At 24.2% G+C, this 21,689-nt stretch overlaps 1 protein-coding gene and 1 pseudogene across 1 annotated transcript; one reads left to right on the forward strand and one right to left on the reverse strand.

Moving 5' to 3' along the window:
- Positions 1-834: 834 nt before the first annotated feature.
- On the reverse strand, positions 835-16,807 carry LOC112599141 (probable ATP-dependent RNA helicase spindle-E). The gene is made up of 25 exons (XM_025345906.1): positions 16,501-16,807; positions 14,182-14,409; positions 13,919-14,098; positions 12,196-12,624; positions 11,845-12,018; positions 10,312-10,499; positions 10,102-10,253; positions 9,288-9,454; positions 9,058-9,222; positions 7,965-8,127; positions 7,389-7,516; positions 7,097-7,306; positions 6,781-7,010; positions 6,391-6,558; positions 5,863-6,010; positions 5,059-5,274; positions 4,771-4,992; positions 3,130-3,264; positions 2,481-2,597; positions 2,108-2,250; positions 1,888-2,019; positions 1,677-1,815; positions 1,494-1,600; positions 1,181-1,423; positions 835-1,106 (listed from the first exon to the last, which is right to left on the reverse strand). Exons 2-25 carry the CDS (start codon positions 14,386-14,388, stop codon positions 911-913), a joined length of 4,359 nt encoding a protein of 1,452 aa, XP_025201691.1. The 5' UTR covers positions 14,389-14,409; positions 16,501-16,807; the 3' UTR covers positions 835-910.
- A 1,761-nt stretch (positions 16,808-18,568) lies between these two features.
- Positions 18,569-20,639, forward strand: LOC112599230 (annotated as a pseudogene).
- The last annotated feature ends 1,050 nt before the right edge of the window (positions 20,640-21,689 follow it).

Raw genomic sequence — 21,689 nt, forward strand, 5'->3', positions numbered from 1 at the left:
TTATTTAAAGTTTCTGTAATGTTGAGAAGTATAATAATTGTACTAATTAAAATTAGTTAAAAAATTTAGTGTTAGTTTTCTTTGAGTTAGTTTATAACTAAGATATGAATGTTATTTTATTTGTAACTCTTGTAATTGGCTTGTTACGTATTTAATATAATCATGCGTATAATTTAATTTAACAGCAAATTAATAATTTATTTTATCTAGTTGTAGAACTGATTTTATTTAAAAATAAATATAATATTGTTCATTAATTCAATTAAAAATTTTCATTTTCCTGATTCTATTATAAATACTCTTTTTATTTTTTAATTGGTCAAACAATAATTTTTTCAAGTCAAGTTCAAGAAATGTTCAGTGTTTATTTAAAAACAAACTCTTCTTATAGTGCAGCAACTACATCTGAAACTAATGGAAGAACAAAAATCTCCCAGCAAATCACCAAAACTAAATTATTTAAATTAACTAGAATCAGGGATAAAAATTATAATAGAACAGGAAAAATCACATTTTATAAAATATACGTATTGACCTCTCCCAGATCCTTTATGATAAATTGAGAATTTATAATGTTGCTAAAAATGTAGTAAATGTAATAATGTATGTAACACAACATATAAAGCCTTAAATTTACTTACAATTCATACGGTTTATTCTAAAGGATTAAGTTATAGTATTTTCTTTTTATAATCAACTTCTAATGGGAAAACTAAAAACAATTAAATTGAAAATTAATGATCTTCTTTATTGTTAAATAAAATAAATATGCTAGTAACCTTTTTATAATTTAGCAAAAATAGTTTAGGAAATTAAAATGTCTTCTTTTTCTTAAATTATTTTTAATCAAAATGTCATTTGAGTTTAAATTGTATTATACATTATAAAAATATTATTAAAATTAATCAGTTTACAAGTTTCTAATATCTTGAAATGGTCCCATATAGTTCAAATGTAATTCTTCTCTGGCGAGTTTATAACGTTCAATATGTTGGTAATTATCAAAATGCATTAGAACGGATGAAGTGTTAGTAAACACCAAATTACATAATGGGCAACGAAGTTCTTCTACACACCTTTCGCTAGTAAGATTGTTGAAACTCAAGCTGGAAGAAAATAATAGATACAATTTGTAATATTATTATAATAAGTATTATTTTTATATAAGTTTCAGATATACCATTCTTCTAATCTTTTGATTTTACTTAGTTTAAACATCAAATCTTTACACTCAACAGCAGACATTTTTTGTGATAAAATAGCGCCCCAAAGCAGTTTATAAACATCAGAACCAGCCATCGGGTGATTAACGGGGCTATTTTCTTGGTATGGTGATTGCAATCTTGATTTTCGAATTTCTGACCATATATATTTTCTTGTGTATGGTTCTGGCCCTTTAAACTTTGTAGGTTGACTGAATAGCCTTCATTAAACAAACAGTGCTTAGAGAATAGTAACAAAACAAAATAACTTTATAAATTTTAAATACATACTCTATTAAAGACATTTGTAAGCTATGCTGTATTTGAAAAATATCACCAGGACCTTCTTCGTCTTCTGGATTAATACATCTGTTCAACAACATTCTTATAATATTTATCTAAAAGAGAATAAAAAATATTTTAAACAAACAGCTACAAATTATTAAATAATAAATATTATAGTTAATTATTTACTTTGTTCAAAAAATTAAAATCAATAACAGTGTCAAAGGTAATCTCAATATCATTGTCTTCAAATAATGGCCTACCAGTTTCTGGATGGTAACCTAAACCACAAATGGCTCCAATCATTTTAGTATAAGAAGAATTGTATCTAAGAATTAAAAATAAAATTAATATAGTATAGATGTTTGTTAACAATTATTTTAATTTTTAAGAAATGTACCTGATTTCTACACACGGCGAGAACATTAGACAGATAATTGCCGGCATCCCTGGGATATTTGGCATCATAGTTGTATCCCAAAGAGTTAACTTATCATTCTCATTTATACATACATTTCCAGCAACAAATAATCTAATGAAAAATATTAATTCATAAAAAATAATATCAATAATTATTGTAAACAATGTATTTATAATTAAGCAGAAAATATTATGCTTACCTTTCATGATAATCATTTGGGTCAGTATCTAACAAAACAGAATTGACGGATTGACATTCTATTTTTACTATTTTAGAAGTACTATTACGACTTATTCCATTAACTGACATTTCTAATGGACTTATAGGTCCTCTTAAATTGTGCTACATTAAAAAATAAATATATATATATTATAATAGTAAACCAAAATTAACAGTTTGTAAGATATAGAAAGTTAGGTGCATAAACTCATTCAATAAATATTCAAATAAATTATTTAAAAACTTAAAAAAATCGACATTGAAAATATAATTTAAAATGTAGGTATTGGAAAAAAATTGTAAATAATTACAAATACAATGACTATGAATAAAATTGAACTATTAGAACTTACAATTGTATATGACTCTTCTTCTGTAGGACTTTTTAGGTTAGGACAGACAACATTCGATTTTTTATACATCTCATTGTTAACACATCCTATAATCTTTAATCGTTTTTCATGATCTATCTAAAAATAAATGTACAGTTATAATTATATTTAATAAATATATAATAAGTGGTAAAGTAAAAAGATTGTAAATTTTAAAATCAATGCATTCAAGTATACAAAATAAATGAAGCATGTTTTCATCTTAAAATATTTGATCAAAACAATATTGTATATGCTATTACTGTTGTTAATATGACGCTACCTGGGCTGTCGCAGAATTGAAGAGCGGAGAGAAAGGGAACAAGAAAAAAAACAATTATAGACTAGGTAAGAAAAAAAATAATCCCAAATTTCCCATTAAATGTATTTTATTTTTATAATATATATTTTATAAACCTAATGTATTCAAAAATATAAAAATAATATCATAAATTATTAAGTTGATTTATATTTTATTTTTTAAATGAAAAAGGTGCATTTGATACTGGATTTATAGTGGAAAAACTATGGGGATTCTTTTTTACTTCAAATTATCAACAATTTTATGATCCATGATAACCAATTTTTTGATTTAGCAAATATATTAATATATATTATTTATTATTAATACCTTAGAAGCAAAAGACTCTTCAGTACGAGTAGCTAATTTATTCTTGATAAAGTATTCTGAAATTGAAGTGCTTTCTTCTTCATCTGTGGAGGTTAGATCTTCAAATGATACAACACCATCAACTATAGAATATATCTTAAACATAAAAAAAAAAATTTTAATTTAAAATATGGAACAAAAACAAAAATATATTGGAACAAAAGCAATGTTTCTCAAGTTTTAGACCACCGGTGTAATAAAATCTAATAATCCAATAATAGAAAAAATTTTAAATTATCAATCACTATGCTTTTAATCTGACAAAATAATAGTAATAATTCATTAGTATATTTGTAATTTTCATAGGTCAATGATAAAACTAAATCTGTTTTACCTAACTAGTTATATGAAAAATATTTTATCATATTTATCTGAATTTATACAAAATATATTTTCTTTTTATATATTATATACAGGTGTTCACCAATTTAGGGAGCATTGAATTTCTTAGCAGGATTAAATTTAAATAAATCAAATTTTTTTTAAGCTAGTGGTATATAAATACATGTTTATAGATTAATTTCAAAATTTTTATCATTTCAGTATGTGCAGGAGAAACAAAAATATTATATTTTTTTTAACACCATACTCAGATAGGCTTAAATGTTTAAAGTTATTTTGATGCATCAACTATGGTTCTAAATTAAAAATTAACTGAATAAAAACCATTTCCTTTTTAATAAATAAATACACTTTAATGATTCATTTAAGCGCATAAAATCGATTTTAATTTTTAAAAGTCTTTAGGTTATTTACTTTTTTTTTTTTTTATGAGGAATTTAAAAACAATAGCTTACAAAGATCCACCAGTCTTGCAGATTTATAAAACAAAATTGTGATTGTATGTATTGTATAATAACATATTTGTTATAATACGTATATAAAAAAAAAACATCAAAAAATTAACCAAGAATAGTGTTATGATTTTATTCACTTTTAATCGTAAAAATGTATTTATTTATTTATTAAAAAGGAAATAGTTATATTCAGTCAATTTTAAATTTAGAGCCATAGTTGATTCATCAAAATTAATTTAAAAAATTAGGCCTATCCGAATATGATATTCAAAATAGGAGTTGCTATTCAAAAAAAAATATTTATATTGCCCCTGCGCATACCGAAATGATAAAAGTTTTGAAATTAATCTATAAATGTGTATTAGCTTATAAAAAAAATTCGATTTATTTAAATTTAATCCGTCCAAGAAATTTAATGTTCCCTAAATTGGTGAACACATGGTATATGTATTTTATAGTAATCTAATATTAAATATTATAAAAAAAATTTAAAACTCAATACAACTCACTAAAAATATAATAGCAATTCACAGTTTAGGAATATCTACTCTAAAATATATAACATTACTTTAAATTCTTATCAATATGCATTGGTATTTTATTTATGAATTAAAATGAACTATGAATTAATTTTAATCAGACTTCTGATTTTATAATAAATCAACTGTTAACAGAATTAAAAACCATAAAAAAACATTTAACAAAAAAAAATATGGTTTTAAAATGTTAACACTAATTATTATTGTCGTAACTTATTAAATGAGTGATTTACTATTGTAAAAATGTAAATGACAACCAAACTTACTGTTCCTTTTGCATTTTTTAATAGTTTATCATTGATAAATGTTTTAGTTTCCTCAGACAAATTAGCATTCAGTCCATTTTTTGATGATCGTATTTTTGCAATTTTACATTGAAAAGCTAGAGTTGGAAAACTATAAACTTTATTTTTCATAGCTTCATCTTTAATATTAAATATGTCTTCAATACACAAGTGAACAGATTCTCCAAAATCAATCAATAAAAACTAAAAAATGTTTTTTTAAATCTATACATATATTATATTGTACATAAGGTAAAAATAATACATTACTTTGTATTTTTTTTCAGGATCATGAAGAAACTCCATTAATTTGCCTCTATATCTTTCTTTTTTATGCATCACAATATAAATATTGCCCACCACTAACTTTTTTGGATTAGTTTCTATGAGACTTATTTCATTATTAACAAAATTCCATAGTTTAATTAATATATTATTATGTTTTTCATCCTCAATCTGAGCCCAAAAACAATCAACAGATTCAAACTATAAAAAATAAAAATAATTAATTATATCTAATAAAGTTTATGTGTACTTGGTATATTACTGTGTTACTTTAAAATTTTAAATTGTAATAACTTTAAAAAATAAAATAAAATGTTTATTTATTTTTTTTTTTTTTTGCAGACATTTTTGAAAAATGGATTCATCTACCTATTGTTTGTCCCTCTTAACTCCTATTTAATAAACTATAGGTAGATTCTAATCTCTACCATTAAGCATGATAGATTATGTAAGTAAAATATAATACATAAAACAAGTTTTGTATAAATATATAAGTTTTCAAAATTATTCGGTTTTGCTGATTATTTTTTGATTAAGTACGTAAAGTTATTTCAATCCATTTTTAAATAATTTGCTACAAGAAATTCTTCTTAAAATTAAAGAAAAAATAATTTTTAGAGCTATCAAAGGCAAAAACAGACAAAAAAAACCCAAGTTTGTAACCAAAACATTTATTGATGCAATTAGAATCTAAAATTACGTTTTTCCATTATTTATTTAATTATGTATAACAAAGTTATAAAATTGTAAGCTGGATCTATTTTAAATATGTTTTGGTTATTTACTTACACATGATCCTGTTATGACAATAACTCTATTATTAGATTCAATTTCTTCAAGTATACAGTGTTGAATTGGTAATACTTCCTTACAAGTTATTTTCTGTGCAGCCATTTGTTGGGTTATCAACTCCATTTTTTTTTTTGCATCATTAGGCCTATAATTAATATAAATATTGTTACTTAAATGATAAGTAATCCTAATATTCTAATTTTTATTATAATAATTGGTTGCAAATTTAAAATTATTTTATTTTTGATATTTTAAATAAAATCAAGAATTACATTATAAATTAAATATTTGTAACTACTAAGTTATATTACTATACAACAGTGTCTTAAAAATGATTAATTATATTTCTGGAAAATGGTTTTCTAATTATTCTTCACCATGATAGTGTTAAAATGTACAATACACTGATGCTAAATATTGTGTTAGATTTGTAACATTTACAATAATAATTAAATATCTTATACTATCCAGTTTTTAAAAACACAAATAGAACAGTTTTTTATTAACTTATATCAATTTACTTACCTCAGTAATGGTATTTTGAAATTAAATTTTAATGTACGCATTTTAATAGCTACATAAACACCATAGCATATATTTCCTGGTACTAATTGATTTTCTTTTTCTTCGTATTGACTACTATTAAATGTTATGTTCTCTTTATTTGACATTGGGAATTCTACATACACTTTACTGAAAATAAATATTTAGTTTTTGGATTTGATTATAAAAAGAAAATATGAATTATTATTTACATTATAATAACATTCATGAATACTGTTGGTATTTAAATTAAATATTATCTAATACTATACTATTGAAACATGAATTCAATAATTGTAATATACTTAGATATAAATATAAATATATAATTTTTATAAATAATTATATTAAAGTGAATATCAATTTACTCACTTAGATGTACTAAAATACGCTGTAGGTTTGCCAACAAATTTTTTTGGAAATAGAGATTCAATAGCGTCTTTATATAATTCTTTAGGTTGATCATTTGGAAATCCAGTAAAATAAACTGTTCGATAAGGGTCATGTTCATCTAATGTTTTAAGTACTTCGTGTTCATCCATATAGGCATTATTTGTTCCTCGTATGAAATAATTAGGATAAAATGCCCCAGCCAATATGACCTTGAATGGTTTAGTTTTAATTTCCAATACATAAATAAATTATAACTTATTAAATAATAAAATTTATTTATTTATTTAAATTGTACCTTGCAAACCATAGCTTTTTCTTCAGATTTAATCCATTTCATTTTGCCAGAATTTGCAACTATACCAAAATTTCTATTTAATCTATTAGATACATCATCAATCAAATCATACAATTCTCGCATTGCTGAAAGCTGTATGTAATTTTTAGAAGCCCATGTTTTTTCAACATTTCGATTTCGGTCGAATTCTGGCTTACTCTCAAGCCAACTCTAAACAAATATAATTATTAAAAAATTAAGACTTAAATTAATAAATGATGATATAATGTAGATTTAATAATATTTTTAGTACTTGATATGCACCAATATATGCAATTGGATCACTACAAGAATAATTAGCCCAGGTTAACTTTTGTGTATATGCTTCTAAACGTTGATTAAAAGGCTGACTAAATATACTTTTTATTGATAGACCACATGCTGAAAATATATAGATTTTAAATTAAATTTCTACTTTAAATTAATTTATAAATTCTAATTCAAGTATCATGTATAGTACAATCACCAAGTATAATATGACCATACATATTAAGAAATTAGAAATTTGTATTCTAACTATATTATGGTGTTTTCTTTAGATAAATCTATATTAAGCTTAGAATCCAATAAATTTATTAACTGAATTATTTGACTCTGGTTTATTCTAATAAATGTTAAAACACGATTATTTTAAACACATCTAAGTATCAATTGGTACACTTAGTTTTAAAATTAGACAACTAGAAAGCGATATCCATATAATTAATAATATATATATATTTTAAAGTTTTTTTAAAAGACTTATTTAAAAAAAAACCATAGTTTTGAAAGTTTTAAGTACTGAAATCATTAATAATATAAAAATACAAAATACATTGCTTTTATTTACCCATTATGATAGCTTCATTTAAAATATTAAAAATATGTCCGAAATAAATTAATTTTGACATTGGTGGCTCTAATGGTAATTGCGCCATTACTTTTCCCATATATGTTATATCACCATCCATTGATGAAATTACTCCATTTACTGTCGATAATAGAGCACCCACCTAAAAAAATTAGTTTACAATAAAATCAACACATTCTTGTTAAAATTAATTAAAACCTAAGATGTATTAACTAATTACTTCAATGGCCTAAGATTTTAAGCACATTAGTTTTTCTCCATATTAAAAACATACGACATAAATACAAAATACTTTCTTTTTTTTTATTGATCTATTCACTTCAACAAGGATTATCAGCGTTTAGGTTTAAATTTTTTTTATTAAATAACATATTTTGTTATTTAAAAATATATTTTTAAATTTGTATATATAATTCTGATTTTTTTTTTTTTTAAATATTTTATTTTGTATAACATTTCTGTTTGGGGTTCTAAAAATTCAAAAAAGAGTTCTGATAGATTGTTTTATTTGAGACAGTTTGTTAAAATATAATTAACTGTGATTTTGGTTCTACATGTGATATAATTGGAAAGTCTTCTTTGGACATTAAGAAACTATGGATTAGCTTTGTATGATTTATTCTTAGCCTGTTCAATACAGATTTGTCTTTTCAATTTGAGCAGTGTTTTGGATATTCTTCTTCAAATACTTTTAATAATAGAAACAATTGACCTATTAACTTAAAGGTATGAACAAAATCTTAAGTTTTTAATGAAATTTTTATATTTTTAATCCTTAAGGCAAATTGTGTGTGAATAAAATATTACAATTTAAAAATTCCCACAACACGTTTAGAAATTAAAATATCATAAAAGGTATAGATAATATTCTTATCCTTAATTTTGATAATTGGTTGATTCATTAAATAATTAAAAGTTATTGCACAAAATTAGAGTTCATTCAACAAATTTGCTAAATTTATGTTGTTAAATGTATATAACACATGTAAATGATTCCTCTTAAATATAATACTATTATTTGTTTACACCTAAGCAAACAGTAGATAGTTAAAATGATCATGCATAATATTACCTGTTTTAGAGTACTAATTGTGAGAATAATATTTTTTAAACATGGTGCATCTAATGCACTTGCAAGGAGTTGTTTGGGTGTTCCCATATTCAATATTTTAGACATTAATACAACACGACTGAGAGAACAACGATTCATTTCTGGCAATTCATTATCTTCAAATTCCTAGATGATTTATAAGGATAAAAATAAAATAGAAAGTTAAAATAAAAGTTAAATAGAATAATTACATTAAACATGTTTTGAGGAATCAGCCTATAAACACGACCATCAGCTACACGACCTACTCTTCCAGCTCTTTGATTACAATTACTTTTAGATGCCCAAGTCATAGTCAACATAGAATAATTAGATCTCATTTCATTTTTTAACTGTTTCATCAAACAAAAATCAATCACTGAAAATACAATTAAAGAAGTTTTTATTTAATTAAATTTTGTTAAGATACTAATAATACTAAATATGAAAATAAGCTTTAACATCAATATGTTAAAGCCGATGGTCAATACCATCGGTGATCATTTGTAATTCTCATTTTTTATACGTTTATAATCGCCAGCGCCTATATTTCATCATTACTACCACGTTACATGAGTGTGTCGCGACACACCGATTGAAAACCACTGATCTACATTATTAATAATTAATAATAAGAATTATACTATACTTAGTATTAAAGATTCTAATACAAGAACTTAAAACTGAACAATTTATTAAATTGTGAGTATTCTAGAATCAATTATTGATTATTATTTAAATTTTACTTACATAATGACTAGAAATCATTATTTAGAAATAAGTAAATTCTAATATTTTTTTTTAATTTTAGAGGTCTGTAGGCTTTTCTTTTAAAATCAACATCCAATCTTCCAATAAAATTATATTGTTAATTTTAACTATTTATGAACCACGCATCCCATGATTAATATGAATTTAATTTTATATTGTTTTCTTTAATTATTAAAATCATTAAAAATTACTAACCACCAGTTATTTATTTATATATAACATGTTTAAATTCAAAAAATAAGTATCTTTAGTTACCAAAAGAAACATCTGGAACAGTTATAGAGCTCTCAGCAATATTGGTGGACAAAATAATTTTGCGATAATTTAATGGTGCCTGCATAAAAACCCTGTCTTGTTCTTCACTTGTTATTGATGAATGTAATGGTATAAGAATCCATTTATGATTTCTGAAATTTACTTAATTAGTTACTAATTAAATAAATAATTTAATTAAAATAATTTTACTCAGAAGCCATTAAATCCTCCATACGTCTATGCATTTCTTCAATTTCATAAATACCGGGTAAGAATATCAATACAGACTTTTTGTTGTCATTATCTACTTTTTTTTCATCAAATGCTTTAACTAATTGAACAGCTGTCTCATATCCAGCATCTCCTATCTCTGTTTTACCAAACTCCATTTTACGGGCCTAAATTACATAAAAAAAAAAAAAATAATAATAATAATTTTAATAATATATATAAATCAAATCTCCAAGACACAGATAAGTTGTAAATATGTACTAATTGTTAGGAACAGAGAAACTCATTGTTTAAAAAATGTATTAACATTAAGTACTTTTCGAAATATTACAGACACATATTTTAAGTATGTATAACTTAATTTTTATTTCTTTCTTTTTTTGATTTGGGTATTACAAAAATTGAATTAATTTTGTGATTATTAATTCTTTTAATAATTTGTTAGTCATACTACCTTATAATTTGATTATTTTAAGAGTTAACCTATTTTTATATATTATATTTTATAAATGTATTATATAAATAAATAATAGAAATGTTATTGTGATACTAAATTTAGGCTTGAAAACTAAAAAAAATTAAAGCAGAGCAATTGCTCTGCTACTTAGTACATATTAAATATAACATTTCAGTAAGTAAAAGTATTGGGAATGAGTTAAATTTGAATTTAATGATAAATTAATGAGTATGAAAAACAATGTTGAGTAAAGACAGTTAGTCTACCTCTTTTACATGGTATATTTAATTATATATTACTATCGCTATTAGTGCTTTATTTTATTATTATTAATACAGTAGAATGGGCTAATTTTTACCAAAAACAAATCACATAATATATTATAAAACTATTTCACATAATATGTATTGCCATTTATTAACATAGTAGTAAATTTAGTCATACTTATAAACCATAAAAAAGTGAATAAATTTGTGGTATAGTTAATCGTACAAATTATTTTGAATATTTCAATGTATTAAGTAAATAATAATTAACAAAATGATAAAGGTTTCAAATCTTTAAGAATTATTGTTTTTTGAATCAAAACAAATAAACAATTTTCATACATCAAAACTCAGTTATTGCATAAGATTAAGTGTTCTTTTTTTTGCTATTATTTTGAGAATTACTAAGAATTTTCTCTTTTAACCCCAAACAGTATTATTAGATTCAAGTTTTTACCAACTACTCTGGAAGTGTAAGACCAATGAAATTTTTCAACTACTATAATATATAAAAAGAAAAATAATAATAAAAACAACATACATATTGAAAATAATTATTAATGCATAGAATCTAAAATAAAAATGTTATATATCACTTCTCGAAAAAAAAAATATAAAATAAATGTTAAAAAATACATACTGTATATATTATATTCATCATTTATAAAGAAAATTTAACTAACACAAAATTAAATTATACTTTCAAATAGTAATGATAAATTAAAAAATATAATTATTTTGTAACCAATAATTTGTATTTTGATTATAGGTATACATATTTATACTTACACAAGGTATCAATCCATATAAATCATTCAAATATGCTATATGAATAGTATAGTTGGATGCCTTGTCAACATTAACTAATGGTGCTGCTTGGAATCTATTATAAGGATGGCCATAATAATCACCAAAATAATCTCTTAATTTTTCAGTTTCTGCTGTAGCAGACATTAGTATTACCTAAATAATTATTAGAATGGATTAATTATAAAATAAACAATTGAATAATTATATTAATAATAGCTATCTATAATAATCTCATATAATAATAAATTAATGATATAATTATGATTTATTATTTGTGATTAAATGAGTTAATTATTGTAAGACAATTGTATACAATCAAAAAATACTTACACGAGTTGACTGAGAGTTGTTCTTTTGTAACTTCTTTATAACTAATAATAAAAAGTCCATTTCAAGTGTTCTTTCATGAACTTCATCCAAGACAATGTGAGAAAATTCAGAAAGGCTTTTTGCTTTAATGATTTTTAATAACAAAATTCCTGTAGTGCAATATAAAATTTTTGTTGTATTTGGATCATAATTTTTTTTACGTCCAACTTGATAACCGACTAAAAGCCCATCTTTCCAACCACGTTCTCTGTTTACTTGTTTAGATACTGAAATTGCAGCTATACGTCTAGGTTGAGTAACAATAATGTTACAATATTTTTTTTTACTCATACAATCATCTAAAATATACTGAGGAACTTGAGTACTTTTCCCACATCCTGTAGCACCAGATATTAAAACTGTACCATTTGAATTGATGGTATTAACAATCTAAAAAAATAAATTAAACTGTACTCATGATAATTTTTATTTTTATACAAACTAATAACAAAAAAAAAAAATGCATAGATTTTTAAGTGGTGAAAATTCTTTTTTTATTATTAGAAAATATGATGATGTATAAAAATTTATTGTTTACATAATTACATGAAAATAGAGAGCCCAACACAATTTCATCTTTTTTATATACTTAATTAAATAAGTCTTTACACCAATAACGTTTCAAATAGCACATTAAATTGCCAGGGAAAAATTTACACGAGAATGAAAAAAATTATAGAACTTGAGCATGATAATTTTGAGTGAAACCTGCAGTAGCGTATGAAGACTAGTATTGTACTGTTTTGATTTATTAGTGTCATTGGATATATAGCAAGGAGCAGAAAATTTATGAAGGTTTGGCACAACCTCACACAGATCTTAAGTGTGACTTATAAACAATTGTCTTAATGTGTATTAACATCTTTGACTTAAGGATTGGTCAAAGGAAATGTAGAAGACTATTTACTTTTATTTTTTCGGTTTTTTAAAAAGAACCCCACCCAAGTTAGCTTCTTGTCAAGAATAATACCTAGATATTTTACATCTGAGGAAAAAGGAATAAGTGATATCCTTGAAAATATAGAAAAAAACACTCATCTTCTTTTAATGTAAAATGTATACATACAGATTACTCGGGAATGATTTTGATTTGTTATTTAGATAACCAGTTTTTAATTTGGTTTAAGTGGTTTTGTAATGTATAAAAAATTTGCACTGAGTCATTTCAGGGAGAAAGGATTACTGTATCATCGGCATATTAGGTTATAAACGTACTTATTATAATTTGTATGTTGGCAATATACATTTTGAATAGGTCTGGGGAAGAGATTACTATTTGGTAGCACCTCTGCTTTAAACAAAAGTAAGAAAATTAAGCATTTTAGAGATAAGATTTAATTAGTAGATAGTAGAAGGCAGGAAGGAACTATTTGACTTTGTAAAGCAAACCTTTACGCTATATACTATACATGCTTGTAATATATCTAAAAATTAAATACACCTGAACAGTATTGTTTCTTTTCAAACAACAAAAATATTCAATCAGTTAACCTGTGTATTTGAAAAATTGTAGTGTCTGGTCCAATTAAAATACCAAATGTCAAATAATATGAAGATTATTTAAGGAATTATGTTTTGGTAATTGGCTGGCGATTAAATTTTTAACATTAAATTATACTTGCCTATTATTTACAAAAGTTATAAAACTGTATTAATAAGTCTTAACAATTTATAATTATATTACCTTTTCTTTAGAGTCAGTAATTTCTAAGTCATTTGACTTATTAGAAGGATCTTTAAATTTATAATGTTCAAAAATTTTAATTTCATCTATATCTAAATCTTTTAGATCAGCCACTGAATTTGCATAAGTAATACTATCAACAGAACTCATATTTGAATTATGTGAAGCTTTTTTTGATAACTAAAAATTAAATTAAATTAAATTAAACAAATTAAATAACATACAGGATTGACACATTAAAATTAACTAATAAATAATAGTACTTCATTATATTCTTCATTTTCTTTTTCATATTCATCCAAACCAGTATTAACATAACTTCTACCTTGCTCATCATAGTCAATACAACTATAACTAGATTGAGGTAGATCTGAATTAAATTCATTTCTTGAATAAATATTATGTAAATCAGATCCTGGCAAAATTTTTTTTTCAATATTTCCTTTTGCAAATTGTTGCCACATAGACATGATGATATATTTTATTTTATTCTATATAAAAAAAAAATATGTATAAAAATATTTAATACATTAGTATGTAGAGAAAATAATACATGGAATATATTTTCTTAAGCAATATTTATTTTTTCTAGTTTACCATGATAATACTTACTATAAATCTAATACGTACTATTTTTATGTTTGATTATCAAATATAATAAATAGTTAAAAACAGTTTAACTGCCATTAAAACATTTTAAATGATTTATTTATTTATTGGTCAACTTTAAATAAAATTTAACCATAAATCTAAATAATTCTTTAAACAACGGATTTTTGTAATGGGACCATAATAACGAGGGGATATACAGAATAAATTTTATTTTGTTTGATTTGTTTAAATTGTGTATTATTCAAATTTTACATTTAAAAAATACAAACATATAAATTATAAAAAAAATTAAGGTATCTATGGAAATTTTTGTTATTTAAAGCAAAATTGAAAACAAAATGTGAACGAATAAACACAATTTCAAAAACCAAAATTGAAAGATTAGAAATATGAGAAATACTAATAAACAAAAAATTATTTTCAGGTACTATGCTCACACATTATACTTAATAGTAAGTACTCCAAAAAAAAATTACTTTAAAATAATAAAAAAATATCTTATAAATAATAGGTCAGAGATAAGCAACCAATAGCTGAGCTAACAAATAAGTCATTTTCATATTACAAAATGAGTAATAAATAATTATTTATTTATTTTGTTTGTAAAAATTACTAATAGTTTGGCAAGGTTAGTCAATAAAACTATTCATAATATAGTAAAATGTTAAAATGATTAAGTTAAATAACAATAAAAAAAAAAAAACATTAAATAATCATTATTCATGTTTAATAAAACAATTGTTAATATATTTATATAATATTATATACCAATGTCAATAAATTTTAACTTTTAAATTAAAAATCAGTACTCCTTGACATAACATAAATTTATAACTTCCATTCTGATCATCACATTGCTTTATTAAATGTCAGGTATTGTGAAAACATAAATCAGTTTAAATTATTTTTATTTAAATACATTTAGTTCCAATAATACCAAAATATATAGATATTGTTAATAAATTATGTCCTGGTTGGCACCAAGACTATGTCAACTCTATCACAACTGCTTAATATAATGAAATACCTAGGTAAAAAATGTCAAACATGAACTTATTCTATTGTTCAAAAAATTAATTTATATATTTATTGTCTATCATAATTAATCAATAGGGTACAGATTTTTATTTAAATACATAAGTCTTTTGAATGCAGTTTTTTTAATTTTAATAAAAATAAGTATGTTTTATAATACTCAGAATGAAATAACATTTTTTTAACAACATTGATAAATCAAGTATCAAATCTAACCCATTATCCTCGGTTAAAGTTGAACGGTTTTTTAGCCACTAATATCAATTTTAAGACCTAACCACTATACATTTAAATTTGAAAATATCCAAGTATATTATGTTGTATTCAATTGTTTCCAAAATAACAATCATAATTAACAACATAAATAAAATTTAAAAAAATGTATGTAATTGGTAAAAGCCTGTTAAGCACTAACAAAAAGAAAAAAAGAAAAATGGAATTAAATAATATTTTCTGTTAAATATTTTATATTTTTTAACACATATTATTTTAGCTAAAATATGAACATAAATACTAACATATTTTGACTTTTTCATTTCATAAAATTATACAACCTATTTATCAATTATTGGACATAAGTTAGCATTGCATATTCGCATAGATAACAGAAATACAGAATTCTGTAATATATATAATAAATATCATTCATAAGTCCACAATTCAGACGTAAATATTATATCTGACATTTGAAACAATCGAAATTTAATGACAGATCGTACAATTATATTCAATGTTCCAACTGCATGATACATATCCTGACAGTTTTGAGAAACACGAAAATATTGTTAATCAAACATTGATGAGTTTAAAAAAAAGATTTGGGTCTCGTGATCAGACAATAAAAAAATCTTCAACACACTGATTAAATACGATCAATTATAACATTATTATACATGATGAGTACATACATGTATTTCTATAAAATTGTAACTCACCTAAATAACAACGAAAAGATTTTTCAAACGTTCAAGTCGATGCACCATATAGGTACATTACTCGGCATTTTTACAAACTAAGAATGTCTGAATGTGGCTTGATAACGTGAAGACTGAAGACTAAACAGTGAAAAACGATTATGAATAAAATATCGGGACATAACATGGGATAAAAAATCAAAATGTCCATCGGTGTTGCTATATAATAAGAATTATCATTCTTGTAGCAACCCAACCAACTCTAATTCATGTAGATGTAGTAAATGAACTTAATGAAATGAACTATGGACTTGACTGGTAGTCGATAAATAATGTGTACCATGTAATGTGTGGTATTATTATTGAATGCTTGTTGTTTTTGTTTACAATAAAACGTGCTATTTCAGCAATATGCAATCGCAATGGTAATTGATATTTGGTAATCAAAGACCAGTCACATGACAAAATCTGTTTATCGTTGATGGTTACGGGCTTAGGGTACTTTCTCAAAACCATGGTTGAAATAATATGGAAATAATCGAATAATTCGATTGTAAGATCGATTGAATTCGATTATTTTAGATTCATTCGAATCAACAATAATTTATAACAAACCATACGGGCATACGGCATATACTTTAGTATGGTCCAGTGGTCTATTTACGAGGGGAAGAATCAAGGGAATAAATCCCCCCCCATAAGCTGTATACACACAAATAATTATAGTCATCATATTATTTAAAAAATTATTATTATTTATTTTTTTTTTATCAATAATTGATTAAATTTGCAAGAATTAAAATATTATAATATATTGTACAATATTCTCATTGGTATCTTCATTTATTAAGTCATATCCTCATCCATGACAAAAACCTAAATACGCCACTGGTATGGTCTAATATGGATATGTTTCTTTATCGAGGTTCGTCGACTAGTTGGCCATTTTCCGTGGCCAGTATGTTATGAGTTATAATTACTATAATCACTACTAATTATATCGTCTATATCCATAAATTGTATAATTTATAAACAAGTAGTCACTTATCCAGAAATCACTATTATCCCGATTGGCTGTTGCAATTTGCAAGATACTTGCCGATTGTTGGCCGGATGAAAATCGATGCTGCGCATCCCAACTCCGCACTCTACCATAGTGGAACCGGTATGGAGAGGGGATGCATAGAATCAGGCCAATCTGTGTTCCTTCACTTGCTACCTGCTGGACAATAGATAATTTATTACAATACTTCGCATCATTTTAATTTTAATTAAAGATCAGACAATATTGAATACTCTATATCATAATAGCATATTAATATAATATCCCGTGATCCGTATTCGTTCATCCATTTCAGTGTTCACTGTGCCCACTGTCCAGTCTCCATTCTACAGTCTAAAGGTCCCAACACTCAACCTGAATTTCCTTTCCAAAACGAAAACAACACTTCGCTTAAAACGGCAATTGATTAGAATAAGAATTTGTTTTGAAATGTATTAATTTGATGGTTTTATTACGACGACATAACCATAGACTTAAATGCTGGCTTAAGTATAGAACTATAGTTAACCTGTCTCTATGACTCTATAGTATCTCCACCACTGGTCACGAATGCACGATAATAATATGTGCTAATACAAATAATTAAAATAATATAATGGCACATGTCACAGAGCGTTTAAGGTTTAAAATTTCAAATATCTTAAAACGGGACTCGAACTATATAGAAACTTCGTAAAACTACTGTTCTGTAACAAAACTGTCCGTAAACAAATATGCGTAATATTGATAATTAGCATTTTTGATATTAATTATTATACCTAATAGTATTTTGTATTTTTTCAATTTATCAAAACATTCACTTACGTTTAATACGAATAATTAGATTATTTAAAAATTAAAATATCGATAGCAAATGGTTTGAAAATCAAATTGACAACACTACAAAATTATGTTTTTATGATTAATAGACGGATCATGATAAAATAGCTGGTACATACCTACTACATGTAATACTTATGCACTTGGTCATAGCCCATGGGATAGACTACGATCTTGGTAAATAATTCTGGATTCCATCGTGGAGATATGACTCCGGAGTCTATTGTTAAATTTATGCTGGAGGACGAGAAAAAAATGAGACGCGGTCAAAACATACGTCAAGATGGTGCTGTTAACAAAGGAAGATTAAAGAAAGGAAAGAACATAGAAAAACTATGCATTAAATAAGTTTAAATGTGCACTAAAGGTGGAAATTGAGGAGATAGATCTCCTTTTATATTATTAATTAATATTCAAGATTATTTAATAAATAATAAATGATAGGGATGTAGGGGGAAGGACGATCTGCGGGGGTTAAGTGTCTCACTACAGTGTCGTGAAACATTCACTAAAAAAAAAAGGTTTTAATATGGTAGGATAACCGTTAACCCATATCAATATAAATTTATGGAAAAAAATCTAAGCGTATTGCCTAAGGCCTTGCGGTTAATCAATACGATCCTGGGTCTTAAATGTAGTTGCAGTATGATATATTGATATCACTAAGTACAATTTACAGTCTACATTGAAGATGATACTCATGGTTTTAGACTTTCAAAATGTATTGAACCATACGCCAAGTAGATTTCCATGTATTTGAAAGTTGAACTAGGGAATTGTGAAATGAACCTGAAACCTAAGTTAGGTATCCAATGCAATTGATGAAATAAAAAACTGCATGGTACTGTTCAGCAACATCTAGTCGATTTAAGGTGAACTCTGATTGCCTTAGAGATTCAGTGTTAGGTAAATACTAAATAATTTCACTAATAACGATGTTTACTATAAAGCTCTTCTGTTTAAAAATTAAATTTTGGGTGCAGCCTTGAGAATAAAAACTCTCAACATTTTAAGTTGGCCGATAATAATAACTCGTGCAAAAAAAATTATTAGTCATTACTCATTAGTCAATAGAAATGCATAGCCAATAGAAAGGAGACTGGAAACATCTGTATAAATAACAATGAAATAAAAATATATGTAAATTCATATTTTAACATAGGCTATAATTTTAAATTTTTTCTAAAGATAAGCATTATTATTTTTAAATAACTGAAATAAAAAATATTTTAAAACAATTTGACATACTTTTATAATATCTTAAATACTTTATTTAGAATACATTTTTTTATGAATTATTTGAACACATATTCAGATTACTTTTTTTTTCATAAATATAACAAATACTCTTAAAAGTATTTGACCAAGTCTGGTTAGTTTTAATAAATTAGTAGTCTTATTTAAACAATTGATTTAGCAAGTAATCTACAATTTTTTGACCTCATTTTTTATTTAGACATTTAATCATTTGAAAAAATGTTTTCTTAGTAATTATTTAAACTTAGAAATTAAATGTTATTTGTGTTGCTTATTAAATATATTTCTATCAATATTTAAAAAATAATTAGGTATTCATTTAATTTAATTTATTTTATTTTGATGATAAAAATTTGGTTTTTAATATTTTATTATTTTATAATTCATTATTTAATAAGAAAAATAGGTATAAAAATTTTTTATAGGTAAGATATCCTGATTGAATAACATTAATATGGGTAATCATTAATCACAACAAATTACCCAAGATTATGGGTTTTGTGATGAATGCTTACGAAAATATAATAGTGTTGCTGTATGGCGTTATTGTACCGATATTTTTGATTATATGAGCTTATCTGCTATCATTGATGGAAAAGTATAAAAAATCTTTATTCATTAAAATAGTTTTCAATATTATTATGTATTAAAATATTTAGATATTTTGTGATATGGTGGTTTGTCACCTTCAATTCAAACATTGGATCAAATTAGAACAATTGGTAGAAAACAGGAAGTTGCTCACGATGGACCTATGTGTGATTTATTATGGTCTGATCCTGAAAGTAAACACCTTAATAAATCAATCGTTAGTATCCAGTAGTTATGAAATTATATTACATGTATCTTAGATACACAGGAATGGGGTGTGAATCATTGAGGTACTGGATATCTGTTTGGATCTGATGTTGTTTCCTATTTTAAAACTATAAATTATACAGATAATATTTGTCGAGTTCATCAACTAGTAACGGAAGGTTATAAATGGCATTTTAATGAAACTGTCCTTACTGTTTGGTAAGCTCCTAATTATTGTTATTGGTAAACTTATTCTTGTTATAAGATAAATTTATTTAGTTATTTTATATAGTTTAATACATTATTAGTTGTGGTAATGTTGTGGCAATTTTAGAACTCAGTGAAACACTATAAAGAGATTTTATAATATTTGAGACAGCTATACAAGTAAGTCGTGCAGTGCCAACCAAAAAACTTACAGCTGACTATTTCCTTAAATATGATTAAATTGTTAATGTGTTTAACTATAGTTTTTATAGTATAATAGAGAAAAAGAAATTCTAGTTTTAATTTAATCATAATAGTAAGAATAATGATAATATTATGAAGTAATTTTTATTTGTATTTTATTTAAGCCATCTCAAAATTTTATATTCTTACACATACTTAGTTTAGAAATAACTAGATTAATAAATTATTCTTTTAGACATTAACATGTAGTAGAACAATAATTTTAAATAAAAAAATGTATAACTTTATATTTTTTTTTTATTATTAACAATTTTACATACACATAATATGAACTATAGGTACAAATGATAAATAACATAAAGTACGTACTTAATGATATTTTTAAGTGTTACATTAATACATAAAATGCATGGTTACGTTGGATCACTTGTTACCTTAAATAAATGATTAGTTAAATTATTGAAAATCCAGAATTTATCTGTGGTACAAGTTTACAGTATTTATATTGTTGACGTGTCAATATCACATCATATTTTATCATGACATATTAATTAACTACATATTAAACTTCTGTATTTTGTGTAAAATTGTATTTTTATTAACTAATTTCAAAAATAGCTTTGTAAAATAAACATTTGAATCAGTTTAATGTCTAATGGGTAAGAGCCAATAGGGTATTAGTGTATTACAATAAAATTAAAATGCATGTACATTTAAGATGGTGTTGTAACCTTACCCATAATTATTTTTGTCAGAGTTTGCACCCCAAGGCCGTAGTGGAATGCTATTTAATAAAAGCGATTTCGCTTCAACATAGGTCCCCATGTATTTCTAATGAACCTTCAAACACTTTACATTCAAT

The sequence above is a fragment of the Melanaphis sacchari genome, unplaced genomic scaffold, assembly GCF_002803265.2.
Source record: "Melanaphis sacchari strain LSU unplaced genomic scaffold, SCAv2.0 Contig4_pilon_pilon, whole genome shotgun sequence".
Classification (NCBI taxonomy): Eukaryota; Metazoa; Arthropoda; class Insecta; order Hemiptera; family Aphididae; genus Melanaphis; species Melanaphis sacchari.

Bases quoted from the DNA above. Each gene is read 5' to 3' on its own strand.
- LOC112599141 (XM_025345906.1), bottom strand. From the start codon at position 14,388: ATGTCTATGTGGCAACAATTTGCAAAAGGAAATATTGAAAAAAAAATT. The intron at 1,816-1,887 runs GTACATTTCTTA...TTTAATTCTTAG, and splicing joins TCGCCGTGTGTAGAAATCAG to ATACAATTCTTCTTATACTA. The intron at 1,601-1,676 runs GTAAATAATTAA...ATTCTCTTTTAG, and splicing joins ATTTTAATTTTTTGAACAAA to ATAAATATTATAAGAATGTT.